Below are 18,854 nucleotides of genomic sequence, written 5' to 3'. Positions count from 1 at the left end.
GTATCAACTAAACTGTTTAAAAACTTCTGTCTTTTTCAAATAGGAAGTGTGTGTTGGAAGAAGCTAAATTGTAATCCAAAGCAGTGACTAAATGTAAGGAAATATACTAAGAAATTAAATTCAGTACTTGGTTTATGAAGTCATGATAATGAATAATAGTTACTGGTCTTCAAGTTGGAAGACTGCTGACTCTCATTTGACTGACATTCTGTGCTTCAAGCACAGAGTGTTATGAGTGTGGTTGGTCAGGTAAACAGTGTGTGTTCTGTTGGTTAGCTATTCCTTTTGATGGCTTTTGAACTTCTAGAGCTAGTACCTAGCTGGGCATGATAGGCTTATTTTTGAAGTTTCATGGGGTACTTGACATAGTAGGGGGTTAAAGAAGCTCATGGTGAAGAGGTATTTGGTAGAATTACATCGGGTAATGGCATTTTCTGCAATGTTCTGGTTCTCAGGGAGCTGAAAACTGCTTGGAAGGCCTGACATTCGTAATTACAGGTGTTCTGGAGTGTATTGAGAGAGATGAGGCCAAGTCTCTGATTGAACGTTACGGTGGAAAAGTCACTGGAAATGTCAGCAAGAAGACAAACTATCTGGTTATGGGGCGAGACTGTGGCCAATCTAAATGCGAAAAGGTGAGTGTTCCTGTGCCTGAGCGAAAGAGAAGTGAAACTCTGAATTATTCACATCTGAGTAATTTTCAGTATCTCTGTCAAAACAAGGCAGTACTACAAATAAAGTGCATGCTAAAAGCAAAAGTTGCCTAATGTTTTAGGGCTTGGTTTTGTTTTTTATTTATATACATATACATTTATTTATATGCATGTGTGTGTGTGTGTGTGTTGATGTATAAAAACCTTTTTCTTTGTTGGTTTCCTAAACATAGTCTTTTCTGGAAAGCACTTTTGAATTGAATTATGTAACTCCTAACTTGACTTCCTTTTTAATTCTTACTTTTGCTCCAGGCATCAGCTTTAGGGACAAAAATTGTTGATGAGGACGGCCTGTTTGATCTCATTCGAACTATGCCAGGCAAAAAGTCCAAATATGAGCTGGCAGCTGAAACAGAGGTTTGTTTATTATAAATTGAGGTTTTGGTTTTGGTTGGCTGGTTTTTTTCCCCTTTGGTTTCCTTTAACTGAAAGGCGTTTTGGTCTTCTGTCCCAGTAACACGTGTGCTTGTCTGTTCAACCTTCTGGGTTAAAAGTATTGAAAGTGAAAATTCTCTATTTGTGTTTAAGACTTCTTGGGAGCCATAGGGGTTTTGTTACTTTCTTAACCACTCCTGTTCAGAGCTGTTTAAAGACAGCCCATTTATTTACTGTGTGCTTTTTTGCCTTTTTTTTCTTTAATTTCCCTTTAATTTTGTTACCTTTATTTTCCTAAGGCAAAGAAAGCAGAGTCAAGACTTAAAAAGACACCACAGAAGGCTGACGCTGGAAAAAGGAATTTTAGCCCCATCAAAAGGGAAGCTGATAATAAAAAATGCAAGTCTACTCCTGAAAAAGGAGATACCGTCAAATCTGCCAGGAGAGAAACCACTGCTGTGCGGAAACTTACAGACTTTAAAAGGCAGACTGAGGAGAAGAAAGAAGCCCTCTGTCTGAAGGGGAACTTGGCTTCTGAGGTTAATGAAGATGGAACAGAGAGATTGCTGTGGGTGGATAAATACAAGCCTGTATCTCTTAAGGCAGTAATTGGACAGCAGGGTGAGCAAAGCTGTGCCAATAAACTGCTCCGATGGCTCAGAAACTGGCAGAAGAATACCTTGGAGGATGGACAAGGTGACCAGCATGGTTAACTTTTCTCTGTGTTCCTCCATGCCAATCACACTGATTGGTTCCCTGGACCAATATGGGCCTTTGAGATAGCAGAGCAGCTCTAGAAATCAGGAGTCAGGGTTCAGTTGGATGAATTTTTAGCAGCAGTTGAGCCTGAGGTTTATTTTGGTGAAGCAGTTGTTACCTTACCACTCCCCACCCCCCAAAACAGAACAGAAAGCCATGTCTTAAAATGGCCTATTGAATTATTTCTCACCAGGAGAATGTTGGCCAGTGCTAACCTGTCTGTACACATGGTGAAAATACAGGATGGCATCATGTCTAAACTGCTGCTGTCATGTATGGGGAAGAGATGAATTTTTAAGGTCCTGGTTCTGCCTGACACATACGACAACTCCATGTCATGTGTAGTGAGTCATCCTATAGACAGCTTTTTAATGCGTTTAAAATAGTGTTTAAGTTTCACTTCAACCATAGTGGGTAGTGGGATTTTTCTGTGGTGTGTTTGGGGTTTAGTTTAGTTTGTTTGGGTGCATGGTTTCTTTTACTGTTCCGTGTTTGTGGGGAAATTGCTGAAATAGTTGTGTTACATTCATAGCGCTTTTTCTATTTTCATTTTAGAATCACTGCAGGTCTTAAATTATGATGGTTTAAACTGCTTTTCCTCAAATAGTTAGGATGCAGATGTGTATGCATTTTTTGATGTTAATATCAGGCCCTAAATAAGGAAAACTATCCAGTGATGTTTGATACCTTTAGAAATATGCCGTTTGTTTTGTAATACATACCTAGGTAAACCTGGAATCTTCTTTTATAGCAAAGAACAGTAAAACTGGAGGCAAAGATGATGGTACTGGTTTTAAAGCAGCATTACTTTCTGGTCCACCTGGAGTTGGTAAAACTACTACAGCTTCTTTGGTTTGTAAGGTGAGTTCATATTGACACATGTTCCATATTGATTCTGTATCTGGATACAGATACAGTGTGCAGGTGGGTGTCGCTTGAATGGCCAGTGTCTCCCCTAGCCTAGTTCTACCTGCTCAGAACAGGGTTACAGATGAAAAGATGTGGAAGTTTAGATACCTTTATGTCAGGTCTGGGGTGAGAGTATAGCAGTGGCTATCTGCGTTTCTGTTATACTGAGAGGAAGCATGTCACAGTGTGCTGAACAACTAAAGATGGTTTACAAAAACTGAGCATTCAGCACTAGCTCTACAAGTTGGAGAATATTTGAACTGAATTTAGTTGGAGTCAAATTATGGCAACCTTTTTGAAAGACTTGGCCATGGCTTTTATATATGTAAAAAAGAGCAGCTTCCCAGACTCATTCTAAATTCAAATAGTACTTTGGAATGAGAGAAGTTGACAGTACTCTGTGATAATTTCTAAATCTGAATTTAGAAATCAGTTTTCCCTAACTTACTTGAACACTGTGTTCCACTAACTGTGTCATGAGAATCAGCCGAGACTTCCAGATTGTAGAAATGCTGTGAAAGCTGACTTACTAATAATGCTGTTGTAACACTTCACAGAGTATTTTTGTTCTTTGAATTACAAGAACTCGTTTAGAATATGGTATTACCAGCTTGGAAGGGTTCCAGAGAACTATTGTCAGCTACCTGATCTGTGTGCTGGGAAGGAGTGATTACTTCCTGCAATATTTGAGTTGTATAGAGTAACTCCCAATCTTCTGCCTTTGCCTTAAAGGTGTGGGCCAGCAAACTGATGCTGCACCCAAAACTAGACCTGCAGAAAAGCTGGATGTGCTTGCATGGGCTCATTTCTGCATTAGTGTGGTCTTCTCTGCTTCTGGTTTCCAGCCTAGCTTGCTCACAGTTGCTTCAGGTCTTTGCAAAGCATTTCAGTGTTCCCCACAGGGACATCCAACAAAACCGGGTTGTTTAAGCTGAAAAACCAAGGCTGTGTGTAGCTCACTGTAGTGCTGGGGCATGGCCCTGGCAGAGGAGTTTGCGGATAAAGGAGTGGCTGGGTTAAGCTCTTTCAGGGACTCTCATGCAGCCCAGCCGTGTTCTGAAGTGTTCAGACTGCTGGGGGAGCGATGCGTTTCCTACCTGTTAAATAGTTAAAAGCCTCTCTTTTCTTCAGCTTCTGTGTGCATAAGACTTTGATATGCAGCTGGAAATACCATGGAGTTTAGGCAGCCTTGTCTTATAGTTCTGTTTCTATCCCTGGTGGCAGTTCTGTTCATTTTCCAGAACTAAAACTGTGCTGACCTCCTCCCTCTCCCCCAGCCCCCAAGTTCTCATTTGGGCGTATCTGTGATTATGTGTGATTATAAATATTTTTGGAGTGCAAGAGAAAAAGAGTAGAGGGGAGAAAGGAATCAAAGCCAGAAATCAGGTGTGAAAGTAGTGTTGTAAGAGCTTTCTTCTGGAACACTGAAATACTGATACGACCTCTGAGTACACGTATGCTCTTTCACTGATCTGTGTTCTCATTTTTTGTGTGGTTTTGTGTTTGGACTAGGAACTGGGGTATAGCTATGTGGAGCTGAATGCCAGTGACACTCGCAGTAAGAACAGTCTGAAGGAAGTAGTTGCTGAATCACTTAACAACACCAGCATCAAAGACTTCTGTTCTGGTATGTCTGTTGTTTGAAGGAGGATTTTTGTTGTGTTAAGAGTTCGGTTACAGGAGAGACAGAACTTCCTTATTGCACAAGTGTTAGGAATTTAACTTACTACTCACGTGGAGGGATCTGGCTCTAATAAGGATGGCTTCATTTAATAAGCTGTTTTATTTCATCTTCAATTGTAGAATTAAATCCTGCTATTAGTAGTGTAAACTGTTAATTTGCACAAACTGCTCAAGAACTCTGCAGTTGCTTTTCTGTTGCATGGGACTTGTTTCTTGGAAGATTACACGAGGTTATAGTCAGTTCTGTTCTCTGAACGTAGATTCATGTGATCAAGTGGTAGAGCAAGAGTTTCACCACCACATCAGTTGTCTTAAGATGGGGTTATCTAACCTATAAAGCATTATGTAAAACTGAGCAAGTCCATATTTTATTTCCATCTCATTTTTTTTGTCCATATTCATTTTCAGGCACATCCTCATCAGTTAGCGGGAAACATGTATTGATCATGGATGAAGTGGATGGTATGGCAGGCAATGAAGACAGAGGAGGGATTCAGGTGAAACTCCTATAGTTATTAGCTAATGCCATTGCAGAGAGTGCATACCATATATAGCACTAAATATTTCAAGCCACTCTGCTGTTTTCAGCCCATGGTCCATAGAAAGTCTCTTTAGAGTAGTTTATCTGACCTCTTTTAGATGTCTGTCTTTGTAAGAAGGATTACGCACTGGTAGAGGCGGAAAAATGATACCTCTGTAAAAGACACCTGTAGTGATGAACTTGGGTGTGTGTGCTTTTGATGTTTATTCTTGTACAGGTTAATTGATCCTAAAGTCTCTGTAGCTGACACCTACCTGCAGTGGGAGGTTTGTAATCTGGTTGGGACGGTTGCTGTCTTTGAGAGGCAGTAACATTGAATAAATAATGTGGCATAGGCAGTATTATCCTTTGTTTTCCTTAGCAGCTCCAGTTTTAGATTCTGAAGGATTCCTGTGATCACATACAGTACTTTGACAAAAACAGATCTTTAGTTCAGATGGAGACTTTTACATTGCAGGAATACGAAACTGAACTGAATTTCACCTTCATTAGAGCAGGCAAAATTTGTTCTGGTATGCCTAGTGATCCTGAAGCCTCAGGGCTGAGCTCTTTGAACAGGAAAGTGCTGATCTTTTTACTTCCTGCTTCTCCATTGTTTATGGCAGGATGCAGTCAGAAAGACTGCACTTTGCTCCCTCTGGGCACGGGCCAGGTCAGACTGGCCTTTAGATAAATGAACCTAGCTCTGCAGGTGAACAGCTCCACTCCGGGCTATTGATCTTCATTGTTTCATGAAGAACAGGCCAAACATGATTGCTGGGAGTAGATAGTGGAAGTGAGTAGACAGCAGATTTATTGCAGCTGAATAGAACAGCAAGCAGAAGGGGAGAGGGGCTGGGTTTTCACTGTGTAGAAGCATGATTGTAATAGGAAAAGTTCTATAGACTTGCACATCTCAAGGGTCTGATTTAAGGCGGGGATAAATGCTGCTTGGTATTACGTTTCAGCCATTCTTGTTTTCTGAGTTATCTGATGTAATTGTTGTAATGTGTTTAAATCACAGGAGTTGATAGGTTTGATTAGACACACAAAGGTCCCCATCATCTGTATGTGTAACGATCGCAACCATCCTAAAATGCGTTCCTTGGTCCACTACTGTTTTGATCTTCGTTTTCAGAGACCTCGTCTAGAACAGATAAAGGTAAGAAGGCTGTGGCTGTGTGGGCTGCACTGGATTACCATCAGTAACTTCTGTCTTCATGTGGCAGAACTTGTACAAAATTGGAAACACCACCTAAAACTTCATGGCTTTTCAAAATGGGTTGAGTTTTTCTTCCCAAAGAATGAAATATCCCAAAGCCTTTCACATTTTAGAAGTCTATCTTAAATACATCCAAAGATTTTTTTTTTTTTTTTTTTAATGACCGTGTGCTTTTTTACACCAATGACATGGTGTAAAAAAGGGATGGCTTATGTTTGGGATGACTCATGGGGTGACTTGTGTTTGAGAGAAAGTTTAAATTATATATGCTTTAAAAACCTAGAGGGATATGATAATGCTCTTTCATAGAGGTGTCAGGGTGTTCTGTAGGGGGAAGAACTCACAAGAATTCTCTAATGACAATTAATGTGTGTATCGCAGGGTGCCATGATGTCTATAGCATTTAAAGAAGGCTTAAAAATTCCACCACCTGCTATGCAAGAGATAATCCTGGCAGCCAATCAGGACATCAGACAGGTCAGTGCCAATTAAACATCAGTGTCCATTCAGATAGCACATAATATACACATCCTTGACTTCAGCATACTATTTGAACAGTATTGTTATGTATAGAGATGAGACTTTTTTTCTACTTGAGTCTTCCATTTAATGCTACCAAATTGTAAATCTTGTTCTCTAGGTTTTACATAACCTTAATATGTGGTGTGCAAAAGATAAATCATTGAGTTATGATGAGGCTAAAACTGATGCCAGCAGAGCCAAGAAGGATACCAAATTGGTAAGTGTAAAATACTGGATTGGCTTTTACTGTCGTACATTCTAATATAATCACTAAGCTTTATAAGCATCTTCTAAAGCACTAACAGCCTAGATGCAGGGAGCTCTAAAATTGGCAAAGACAGGTGAAAAACAGTAAATCCAGGAGTGAGTATATATTTTGATGTTGGTCGCTTATCTAAGATGCAGTTATGAAGCTCATATTGCTCATCCTAAGTCCTCTATTTAAGAGATAATTTTCTTAATATCAGAAGTAAACCAGAATTCTCAGAACTGGTGAAGTGCTAGGAAGGAAATACTGAGCATTGAATTTGTACTGATGAGTCCAGGTGTTGTTGGGTACCATCACTAAAGTACTTTTGTTGATATTGAGCTGTGTCTTACTGTTTGTGTTGACCTGCAACCCACTGACATTGTGAAATACCATTTACTTAGGGCCCTTTTGATGTTGTCCGGAAGGTTTTTGCTGCTGGAGGTGAGGCTTCTCGTATGTCTCTCATAGACAAATTGGATCTTTTCTTCCACGATTATTCCCTAGCACCTCTCTTTGTCCAAGAGAACTATGTACACGTGAAACCAGCTGCTGCTGGGTGAGTTATTCCGTACCCAAATTGACATAGGCTTTTGTCGAGGCGTAAAACTAGACTAAAACCTGTCTGGGTATTTCTGGTTTGTAATACAGTCAACTTGTTTTTTTTCCAGAGGAAATCTGAAAAAGCACTTGGTGCTCTTGAGTAGAGCAGCTGATAGTATCTGTGATGGTGATATAGTGGACAGACAGATTCGTAGCAAGCAAAACTGGAATCTTCTTCCAACACAGGTGAGCACAGGACTCATGTCCTTTACTGATGTCCAGTATAAAAGACTGATCTGTTGAAATTGATGTTTCAGTACAATTTTTATGACCTGTGAAGTTCATGCTTCATGCAGGGTTGTTGTGTTGCTAGTGAGAGCAGTTTCCCATATTCATATTGTTGAACCCACACTCTATCTTGAGATGAAGTCTTCTGAGACTACAAAAACCTTGTCCCATCGTTCTTAAGCATAGGAGCACATGGCACACACCACTTCTGATGTGTAGCTATGAGCCTGCTCTGTTTTACGTGCTTTCTATCCCAGTCTCTCACCAGGCTGGTATCTCTCAAAAGCACAAAGGATCGAATCTTTGTCACTACTCTTCACTGATCACTGAAGCATTGACAAGACTTGTGCTTGAAAGATTATCACTGGCATTAGAGAATGTACCATAGATTAAGTTGGAAGGGATCTCTGGAGTGCGTCTAATTCACCCCACGCTTAGCACAGGTGCAGACTGATAAGTTGCTTAGGAACCTGCCTGGCTGAGTTTGTGTAGATTTGTGGTGTTCTTCAGAAATACCTCCTTCACCACATCTGTCTGTTGGAGATGACAGCAGTTATTTGCGTGGTCAGCTGTTTGTCTGACTGCACTCCATACTGGATGTGAGAAACAAGGGTGGTCTTTTTTTCTTTAAATGGCTTTTAAAACAGAGATAATTTCGCAGATATTTTAGAACATGGTAACAGACGGGGTGGTACAAAAGGTGAAGTTGTGCCCTAAGAGGGGCTGAAGAGAAACAAGCAACCAAGAAAGAGTTCTCTTAAAATAAGCTGGAACTGTACTACTCCCTTTCATGCAGACAAGTGGGGTTGTATGTCATTGTGTCAGTGAGACTAATTCACTGTGGTTTGAGTTGGGCATGTCTGTTACTTTTTTCAGGCTGTTTATGCCAGTGTTCTCCCAGGGGAGCTGATGAGAGGGTCCATGTCCCAGTTTCCTGTCTTTCCCAGCTGGTTGGGGAAATTTTCATCCACGGGTAAACATGATCGTATCATTCAAGAACTGGGAATGCACATGAGTCTCAGGTACCACTGGCCTTCCTCTGGTTTATATCAAATATGTTATATATCTAGTTCTTGTCTAGTTCATTACCTGCCATTAATTTCTTGCTGTGCTTGGTACAGACTTTATGTACAATCTGTGGAAATGCTCCTGTGTTGCTGGTGTCACTTTCTTAGTGTTTAATCTGGTCAGCAGTCATACTGCAAATATTTCTAGTTAAGTCACCAGCACTGTGACTTTCCTCTGCCCTGAAACTGTTGTTTATCAGTCAGGGATGTGTTTCCCCAGACTGGTGTTTGAATACCTCATGTCATCCCCAGTGCAGGTATGGCAGGAGTGGCACAGTACCACGTGCAGTTAGCTCTCAAGGCACCTGATTGTCTATTTGCTGAGGGCTTTACCTACAGGTAGCTTGCATTTAGAATTGAGTAGTGGCGGTGTACACATCCACTTACTACTTTTAATTTGACAAAGAACCCAGACATGCAAGAGGACAGTAAACATGGAGTATTTGTCGTATTTGCGGGATGCGCTTGTCCAGCCCTTGAAAGACTTTGGAGCAGATGGCGTACAGCAAGCTATAACCTTCATGGACTCTTACTGCTTGATGAAAGAAGATGTTGACAATATCATGGAAATAAGCATGTGGGGAGGCAAACCCAGTGCCTTCTCAAAGCTGGATCCCAAGGTAAAACTCACTGGTGATTTTTTTTTTTCCTTTGGTATCTTTAAAAAGAAATCAGAATAATAGCTGTGGTATGGATGTGCTGCTGAAAGGCTGAAGTAGGTGCAGCTGCTTAGTAACTGTAACCTAATTAATAGTAGTCTTTGTAAATCAGCTGTCAAACCATACTAGTAAAGGTTCAGGGGTAGGTCCTAAAAGATAGTGAGGCCTCCTTCATTCTGGAACCTTATGCCTGTTGTCCCTGGTGTAAAGTTGTGCTGGGAGTCAGCTGTGTCTGGGGTATGGAAGTGGAACACAGAAGGAAAAGGGAATGCTTTGCCTTTCTGTGAGGGAGCCCCTGGCTATAAGCTGTATCAGCCCTTCATGCACAGCACAGCACTGCCTTACTCACCAGTGTGCAAAGGAGGATGGATGCACCACATTTGTTATGGTGTGGGCACTGAATTAAGAGCCTGCTTGCAGCTTGCATCTCTCACAGTCCAGTGAGACTCAACTGCCCAACCTGAGGGGAATTGTGCGATGCCCCTCCAGTATCCACCTAGTCCACTCCCGTAGCTGAGACCCTCATGTGGTATAAGGTGAGCTTAAGCTGAGGTCCCTACTACAGACTAGGGTGGTGTGAGAGCTGAACCATGGTCTCCCCATCCCAGATCAAGTGCTCAGGGAAAGAAAAGGATTTTCCCTGTGATAACTAAAGCAGTGCTACTGTTGGGTGCTTGGACCTTGTCTGCATATGCTGCTCCAGTGTGACAGGTGTCCAGTGCTGCTGAGAGTGCTTTGGTGTGTGTGACTTGGGTTGGGGGCAGCAGAACAACAGTGCTGAAATTATTGAGGACTAAAGAAGAATCATCTGAAGATGCATGCTCCAAATAAGGATTATGTGGGACTCAAAATGAGCTGTCACCATACAGCTCTTAGATGTTATGTCCTTTTGAGATAGACAGTGTCCTCTTCTACGTATCTTTCTTTAGTCACATCTTCCCAAAGGAAAGATGATGTGGAATCTCTAGCCAGGAGTTGGTTAGCCAACAATCTGCAGTTTGTAAGCTGATGTTCATAGTGTTTCCTTCCAACCTCACAGGTCAAAGCAGCTTTTACACGTGCTTACAACAGAGAGGCACATCTGACTCCATATTCACTTAATTCTGTCAAGACATCTAGAAGGCAGTCAGGATCTGTATCCACCTTAGAAATGAACGAAGACTTTAATGTGGAAGAGATCCAATCTGATGAGGATGAGCAAGATACAGTTGACAGTGACGCAATGATTAAGGTGACTTAGCTTGTACAGTGTAAAATTACCCCACTGAACTGTGTTTTTTTGTCTTTTAATTACATTTCTAGGACTTGGAACATCATCTGAATGAAGGAAAAACATTATAGTATATGCTGAATGCGTCACCTCTCAATTTTAAAATTCTTAACTAGTGACAGTGCGAAAAAGTCTTGAAGTTATTTCCATCCATTGCTTTCTGCCTGAGTGGTGGTTCAGAGTGAGGTGTCACTGAGAACTCGTGACTACTGCACCCAATTCCAAAACTTAGTAGTATTTTAAGTGTTGGTGGGGATGGTGCCATTGGTAAGGAGCAGCCACAGGTCTCTCTGCATGTGGTTATCCCAGACAACAGTTCCAGTAATGCCCTTTGTATGTACTGCCAAATCAGGGAGCTGTGGTCAACCCTCAGGACTGAATATAGTAGAGTCTGTATGCCCCGTGGCATTTAAACTTCATACCTCAAAGGGGAGCAAAAGAGACTGTTTTCTTTTACCACTGACAGCATTGTGACTTGTGCTTTTGACAGGTTGCAGTTGAATTTAAAACGGTCTGCACATTCTGTTTTACAGCAAAAAAAGGTGAAGTCATCTTCCAAGCTGCCAAAAAGAGAGAAAAATGAAGAAACGACAAAAAAAGAAGGGAAGAGAAAAGAGAAAACAAGACATTAAACAGCAAAAAACCTTGCTCTGGATGCAGTTTTGTTTATCTAACTTGTGGCAGGACCATGACATGTATCCAGTGCTGGAACTGGGAAGGTACAACCGGTGTGTTGAAAATGCTCCTCTTATAGAGGTGATGTAACTACCGTACTCTGGCGCTGTGCTGTGTGGTACTTACTCTTAACATGCTACAACATTACAAGCTATTAACTAGCCTTGTGCAGCAGATACTAGGGTGCATGAATAGAACAAAACCGTGACCCTTAGTTACCTGGCATCTATGCTGAGTCTTCCTACGACTTCTCTACCTTTTTTTGGTTTTGTTTCTTCTTTTTTATAACAAATCCCCTGATGTTATGTGGGGAACTCTTGTAAATGATGCACCACCCCAACACACACCCACACCCCACCCCACACCCCCCCCTGACCTAAATGGTGTCCTTTGTACATTATAGAAATTAAGCAGAGTATAAAATGGCAATAAAACGTTTCACAGGAGTCTTTTAAAGCTTTGGTTAAGTTTGTGGAATGTTGTCTTGCCCTCTCTTTGCTTCAGGGTTTTGGCTTTCCTTCACATACAGGATGTGGTGTTACTCTTTTCCTAAAACTTCCCTTTTGTCAGTCAGAAGCACAGAAAAGCAGTGAGGGATTTAGTTCCAAAACATGAGGAGCCTGTGCTTGTATGAGTTGCATCTTTAATCAAAACCAGAAAAGAATACTTTAAAGTAAGAAATGTTTAATAGAAAATAGTCATAAAAGTTCGGATCTGATGTTGAAGAGAGATGCCTTGGGGGTTTTGCCACTCCCATAACGCAGAATGCCCCTTGGTTTGTCTCTGGTGCAGATAAAATACACATCTGGCTTGGTAAGAAGAATTATCCATCAATTTTATTACTATAACAAAGTACAAAATTTATCAAAAGCTAAATATTTACAGGCTACCACAAAATAAAGTGACATGGTTGCTACTAAATCCTAGAGGGAAGAGATGTGTGATGCAGTGATGGAGCTTTCCTTGTTGCTTGCCAGATGACACATGCCGTTCTGAAAGAAAACAGAGGTGGTCAGTCAGACTGTGATAGCAAACAACAGCTTTCTGAGACTGGGAGAAAAAAGTTTATTATTGTATAATTTGTAGTATCATTTGTGCATTACTCTGACCTGTAGGTAAGTTTTCACAGACTGTGTTTGCCTTCAAATGTTAAAATTAATGAGGAATTTCTTTAACTCCTTTTCAGTTACCATTTCTTTAACTAAAAGTGCAGTCTTGGATCAAAGTGCATGGTACAGAGGCAGAGCAGTGGTGTCATTTTTCACTTTGAAATACAAGTATGTCCAGCCAATACTATGTTGCTGTTACCCTGTGATTATATTCTTATATTCTGTTAAACACAGAAGCTAAGATCATGTAACCTGCATTTTAGATTTGCTCCTTCCAGTCAGCATCAATCTTCCTACACTTAAACACTTGTTGGTAGCTGTTCAGAAACCTTTGATGCTGCTGTGATCTCCAGCCTGTTCTCGCTGCTGCTACAGCCCAGCTGGTGTTCAGGATAAACATGCCACAGATGATAAGATGATCAAAGAGGTAAAGTGGTTTGAAGCCTCACTACCGAAATGATTTAACAACCAGGTTAGTTGCAGTAGCAAAACCTGCTGGTGTCTGCATGCCTGCGGGCAAGGAGGCGATAAAGCTGGGGCTCTGGTATCAGAGGCACAGACCCAGGCTGTAAGTTAGATCCCTGAACATTGCACTTCCCTTGCTGGGAAACACTCTCCATCCCCTCTAGAATGAGCCCCATTAAGTATAAAAGTACAGGCTTTAGCACATACCTGCATTATTGGTCCCCATTTTCTGGTGTGAGATACTGTGTGCAGTCATTTATTTTCTTAAGATGAGCAACGTCAATCCTTTCAGAACACATTGGACATGTGTTTTCAGTCTCTAACATGCTGTTTCAAAAGAAGGGTGATGGATCAGATGAGAATTCTAACAACATTTTTCTAAGGAAGAGCCAGGCCTGAAGCAGAAAGCACAGAGCAAAGTTCCGACCTGTTCTATGTAACAAATACAGGCCAGAGCAATAGCAATTACAACATACACACAGAAGCCTGGGCTAGAACATGAAGATTCTGCAGCTTCACAGTTCTGACATCTGAACAAGAGCAATCCTGTCCCATTCCCACATGTATGATTATCAGGGATGAGAGGTTGTCGCTGCCTTAGTCTGCACCAGTATTGTGTGTATTTGGTTTTGGGGACTGCTGCCCCACATCAGATTGTCTTCCTGGAAGGAGCTGAGAACTTGCACAAGTCCGTCCATCTCTGGTCCTGTTGCTGCAGCCCTGCGTTCTGGTAGAGTTCTTTATTGCAGTTTTTGGTTCACTTTGAAGTGATGCTCTGTATGTTAGGTGAAACTACCAAGTAAAGGGATTCCTCTTCCACCCCAACCCAGCTGTTACCTGTTTTTAGTACCAAATGAAGCAGTTTGCTGCTAAAATACAATCAAACATTGGAGTCCTGCAGTAGAAAAAAGATCTCAACTTACTTTTTGAATTCTGAATAGAGGGCAGGGAAGTCACAGTGCGGGCAGACTGTCCAGTCATCTTGGACCATGTGGCGACCCTGCAGGCAAAAGCCTCAAGTAATTAAAAGGCACTGGCTGGCCTAGTACCTGGGCATTTAGTTTTGTACCCATTACTGTGGAAAAGTCTCAGCAGCAGAGCTCTATATATTTTGAGGAATTAAAACCCCAAATGATGTTACTGGTGTTGGATTCCTGCGTAAAGTCTGTCATGAGAAAGCAGCTTTCGGTGAGACTGTTCTCATTGTAATCTGCATTCCTCTCAAAAAAAGAAATCTTAAGAGTGTATTGAATCACAACTTTTAAAATGATTTGTTTAGCAATTCTAGAATGTCACCTGTACATGTGTCTAGAGTTGCACAGAAAATACTGGGATTCCTGGTGTTACACATGATGAAAGCCCTGAAGCTGCATCACCTGAGCCCAGGAGGTCATTTTTAGTGCTGTCACAAATGTGAACATAGTGAGTGCCTGGTAATTGCCTCTTAAAACAGACACGATTCCTCATTTGGGATATGGTTTATTAATTTGCTTTTGATAGCAAGAATTCATATGTACCCTTTCAATACTAAAACCACACAACAGCACTTTGAACTATGCATAAGAGATTTATGCTCTAGTACAATACACAACGTAGACTGTTGACGCAAAACTGGTGTTTGAAAATGCTGCATTCCTAATGATGCTAACCAATACTTGTGATGTTAATGAGCTATAACCAAGCTGGAGCCTAAATAAATGGTGTGAAATACAGATGAATATGTACATCACTTGGCTCATAAAGCTGTGTTTAAAAGCCTTGTTTTATTTCTTGAAGATAATACTTCTAAAATACACTGGTTATCTTACTCTGTTAAAACAAGAGTAACTAAAAATAGATAATTGCTCCTACTGTTTCTTTTTGTAAGACTTAATTCCTTTGTTTTAATAAAGAATGTTAACTCCAACACTGGATTCCTGCTTGTAAATACTCAGGTTTTTTCTTGTGATTCTAGTGTGACACTTGAACCCAACAGAAATAGTGTTAACTATACAGTAGCTAACCTCAGTCTAGAGATTTTGTACTCATGCTGGTACCAGTAGGATGCATGGCTCTTCCACTGGGAAAGGTACCGCACCCATACCTTTCCAGCATGCTTTAAAGTATCCTGAAACAAAAAAACCTTCTCATTTCTGTAAGTACCAGTACTAGGTCAGTGGCTGAACTAATCTTGGAAGTGCCAAAAATCCTGCTACATTCTGGGTATTCCCCCAAACAGGTTTTGCAGTGGTTTGGTTACGGTTGTGTTTTATTTATCTGAAGTCTTGGCAGCCTCGAGTTCAGGGGAGGAGAGCTGTGCCCTCTGCAAGCCTCCTGCACATGGAAAAAGAAAGGGGAGATTCTGTCCTTGCTGTTACTGCTCTGAGCAGTGGAACATGTGAGATAGGCAGGCACCAGCAGCACAGTTCTGTTTAATCACAAAACCATTATCTAGCTTGAAATTACCAGCAAGCTTTGTTCAAATGACCTTATTTTTAGAAGGAAAGAGCAGTTCTGCATTCCTGCTCACACTGCAGAGATGCAGCAGATACTCACAGTTGCAATACAGTAAGGGAGATTGTTCTTGCAGCTGGGACACAGAAGTTCACACTCTGGGAGCTGGAATGCACAGTAGGGACAGGCTGTTGTTGGCTCTTCTATCACTGTTGAGCTTGGATGTCTAGAAGAAACATACAAAAGTGGATAAAAACAAGTGCTTTGAACTTGATCAAAGATGTTTTACAATGCCTTTAAGATTTAGCAAGTGTTTTTCCTTTGAGTTAGTTGTGGAGCTGCCAGTTGCTATGTTGTATTCTACCAGGTATTTCCTTTTAACTATCACCCAAGCTTCATTGCAGTTATGTAAACTCAAAAATACGTAACTTTCCATCTAATTTGAAACTATACAACTTTTTTTAAAGCTGTAATGGGTCATAATACTTCAAAAGCTTTTGAAACTCGTGTATAAAGCTACAGTTTCTCTATTTCAGTGTTCTTCCGTGGCAGAAGTGACCACAGAGAATTGAAGTAACAAGAAATAAACAGGGATCTGGGTAGGACTAAACAGGTTGTAACATTGCCTTTCCCAGGCTTTTGTTCATCCCCGTGTCTGTCAGAGTGATGGTCCTGATCCAGACATGACAGCACCTGGGTTAAGTTCAGATTTCTTACGTGACCTTAACTTTCAGTCATTTATGGAACTTTTATAGACAAAGAGCTTGGATTCACTTTTAGCATATTTTCCAGTGAAGAGGGTACTTCCTAATGTTTAGCCTAGTAACCTTGGAGAGCATTAGGTGGCTGCCTTAGTTACATTGATACTCTGTAGAAAGCCTAATTTCTCATGTTGTGAGCCTGGACATGCATGTTTCCCTTGCAATCTGAGGTTATGAATAAACCTGTTTCATAGATTCAGAATGAGTCAACATGGCTTTTAGCACTGATGTTATTTTAGAAGCTTAATAGAATGTTCTGGAAGTCCTAACAAGCAGGTACAAGGGAAGAACTTTGGATTAAGTAGTTCAAAGGTGTTAAACATAATAGGATAAAGGGTTCTCACAGTACACAGCTGTGGTAGCCTACTGCTGTTCTGTATACTCATAATATGCAAGTGAAAATAATGTGACACCACAGCTTGTAGGTAATATTCAGACTGATGCCAGAATAACTTTGTGACAAGAAAATACAAGGGTAGGGGGAAGCCAAAGAAAGACTTGTGGGAATAGTTTTCATGTATAAGATGATGGGCTCTGAACTGCTGTGGCTTAGGAACAGGATCTTCAATTACAATATATGCTACAAAGCAAATCAAGTATGACAAACCTAGTCATTCTGCTACTATGTAAATCCACTGGTTGTCCACATCTTAAATACAAGGTATACTGTTAGTCCTGCCTCTTACAACTTTTTTGGAGAAGAGTTTCAGAAAAAGGCTGTAAGGATCGGTATCCATAAAGGAACAGCTATGCAAGCTGGGACTCTTCAGGTCCTGAAAACACATGACTGATGATAGAGGAGGAATAAGCAAAAACAGAGGTCTATAAAATCCCAAGTGACACAGAGAAGGCTTGACCTCTCCCAAGAGGAAAAGTACACGGCATTGCATTAAACTAGTTTGGGACCAGCCTTGACACAATGGAACTTCTTGTCAGGGGAGTCACCTGTTGCTGAAAATGTACATGGTTTCAAGCAGAGACCAGATAAGCTCATGGAGAGCTTAGAGAATTAATAAATACCTAAAACACCTATATGAGCTCAGCACGTCCCTGAGCCTCAGAAAGGTTAGAGGCTAGCAGAATAAATAAGGAAAATGTTACATACACTTTTACATGCTCACCTACGTTTCCTCCTCTGGCAGAAAACACTGGCTAGGATCTATCAAAACAGAACTTCAGAGGAGGAAGAAAACATCAAGAATTCATCTATTTTATTTGCCCTTCCATTCATTTTTATTTTACGCAGCAGTCTAACTCACAGAAGAGCACATACTGCTGATGCTGCTGCAGCCAAAGCTGATAAAGCCTTGATATTGTGTATGTTTGAAAGTACAGCTGAACAATGCTCACCTGACCACTGCTTCAATTTTCTTTTTGTATTTAAGGTCTATTTTATTGCGATACTCAGGTCTCATCAACATAGCAGCAAAACTGAAGGCTGAGTTCTTCAGTCCTGCTCTGTGACACTCAATTACAACTGAAGTCAAAATTTGTACAACATCTGTAACAGAAAGAAACAATTACGCAAAATATTTATTTACCAATATTAACATTGAAAGCCTTTGAGCTAACGCAGCTACAAAGGTACTAATGAAAACTGACAGTATTTTTCTTCCTCATGGTATACAGTTGCACAATTTGTGCAATTCCTGTAACTATATTAAGAAAATTGTGGCTTCACCTCTCTTTACTCTCTGAAGCTCAGCACAGCAGCAGGCATGTTTTGATGATAACCATTTCTCCCAGATCTGGTCTGCACCATTTAAAGTCTACACTTTAGCCTACTTTTTCCATGTACCCAAAAAGTATTTTCAAAAGAAGACTGATTGAAATTTTGTGATGAAGTCACAAAACCAATCCGTTGGTTACATATGATCCTGATACCCTGTGTGTGTGTTTGGGTTAGGCAGCTCAAAACAACAGTTATGGTGGGCAAGGACAGATGAAACTGCTTGTGAGGAAACCATCTTGGGGGCCCTATGCCAAAGAGCTGTCCTGGGGAGGATGGCAGAGCACACTTTGCATTTGTGCTGTTGTGTGCCTCACAAGATCACAAGAGGAGAATGCCCCTTCCAATGCAGTGGTTAATGAATTCTCCTGCAGAGTACACAGCATGCCCAGCTATGCTGATGGCACTTACGTGATGGGAACTTGCTGATGTTGTTGGCTACACGTATAAGCATACGTGCTCCCTTCATGTGATCACCACGTTTGATGTGAGTCTGGAATACAATAAACAGCAGATTAACTGGCTGTTACTGAGTCAATCCTGCAGCCCACTCCTGCGATTCATCCTTCTGGGAGCTGCAAGCCCACAGCTCTCTCAAGAAACTGAGCAGAGGTGTACCGCGCACTGCAGAAAGGACCAGCACTCAGTCAAGAGGAAAGACACTCTTTCCCAGAACAGTCTTTCTGGCCTTCAGCCTGCTATGTGCCTGCTCTTGCCTCGCTGCTGGCAGAGAGGGAGGCCAGAAGCAGGTTGCCAGCCAAAGAGATATTCTGGTGGGCTACCAGAAGAGATATTCAGGTTAGCTACCAGAAATCATCTGAGCACCCCCTGTTTAATTTCATTTACAGAAGAGCAATGATCTGCTTATGGATAATAATAAACAACGATAATAATATTGCACTACT

The 18,854-nt window shown here is 41.1% G+C and overlaps 2 protein-coding genes across 17 annotated transcripts in view; one reads left to right on the top strand and one right to left on the bottom strand.

Moving 5' to 3' along the window:
* Positions 1 to 11,448, top strand: part of RFC1 (replication factor C subunit 1) — a 38,450-nt gene extending 27,002 nt beyond the window's left edge. For all 3 annotated transcript variants that reach the window (XM_080639040.1, XM_080639039.1, XM_080639041.1), the window contains 15 exons: positions 456 to 635; positions 966 to 1,070; positions 1,388 to 1,784; positions 2,599 to 2,708; positions 4,269 to 4,383; positions 4,848 to 4,936; positions 5,984 to 6,121; positions 6,563 to 6,658; positions 6,822 to 6,920; positions 7,355 to 7,509; positions 7,622 to 7,739; positions 8,658 to 8,803; positions 9,255 to 9,468; positions 10,547 to 10,738; positions 11,311 to 11,448. In XM_080639040.1, the coding sequence (XP_080495166.1) occupies positions 456 to 635; positions 966 to 1,070; positions 1,388 to 1,784; positions 2,599 to 2,708; positions 4,269 to 4,383; positions 4,848 to 4,936; positions 5,984 to 6,121; positions 6,563 to 6,658; positions 6,822 to 6,920; positions 7,355 to 7,509; positions 7,622 to 7,739; positions 8,658 to 8,803; positions 9,255 to 9,468; positions 10,547 to 10,738; positions 11,311 to 11,409 (2,253 nt within the window). In that variant the 3' untranslated portion in view covers positions 11,410 to 11,448. The remainder of the gene's footprint in view (positions 1 to 455; positions 636 to 965; positions 1,071 to 1,387; positions 1,785 to 2,598; positions 2,709 to 4,268; positions 4,384 to 4,847; positions 4,937 to 5,983; positions 6,122 to 6,562; positions 6,659 to 6,821; positions 6,921 to 7,354; positions 7,510 to 7,621; positions 7,740 to 8,657; positions 8,804 to 9,254; positions 9,469 to 10,546; positions 10,739 to 11,310) is intronic.
* Positions 11,449 to 12,315: 867 nt separating this feature from the next.
* Positions 12,316 to 18,854, bottom strand: part of WDR19 (WD repeat domain 19) — a 47,337-nt gene continuing 40,798 nt past the window's right edge. For 10 of the 14 annotated variants that reach the window (XM_080639035.1, XM_080639037.1, XM_080639036.1 and 7 more), the window contains 6 exons: positions 18,361 to 18,442; positions 17,571 to 17,721; positions 15,562 to 15,685; positions 13,950 to 14,026; positions 13,234 to 13,353; positions 12,316 to 12,444 (listed from right to left, as the gene is read on the bottom strand). In XM_080639035.1, coding sequence (XP_080495161.1) covers positions 13,239 to 13,353; positions 13,950 to 14,026; positions 15,562 to 15,685; positions 17,571 to 17,721; positions 18,361 to 18,442 — 549 coding nt within the window. In that variant the 3' untranslated portion in view covers positions 12,316 to 12,444; positions 13,234 to 13,238. Of the gene's footprint in view, positions 12,445 to 13,233; positions 13,354 to 13,949; positions 14,027 to 15,561; positions 15,686 to 17,570; positions 17,722 to 18,360; positions 18,443 to 18,854 lie in introns of those variants that run through there. The other 4 variants (XR_013958877.1, XR_013958878.1, XR_013958879.1 and 1 more) reach the window with 4 other exon arrangements.

Source organism: Psittacula echo, assembly GCF_963264785.1.
Source record: "Psittacula echo genome assembly, chromosome: 1".
NCBI lineage: Eukaryota > Metazoa > Chordata > Aves > Psittaciformes > Psittacidae > Psittacula > Psittacula echo.
Note: the sequence above shows the minus strand (reverse complement) of the source record. Positions and strands in the feature narration are given on the sequence as shown.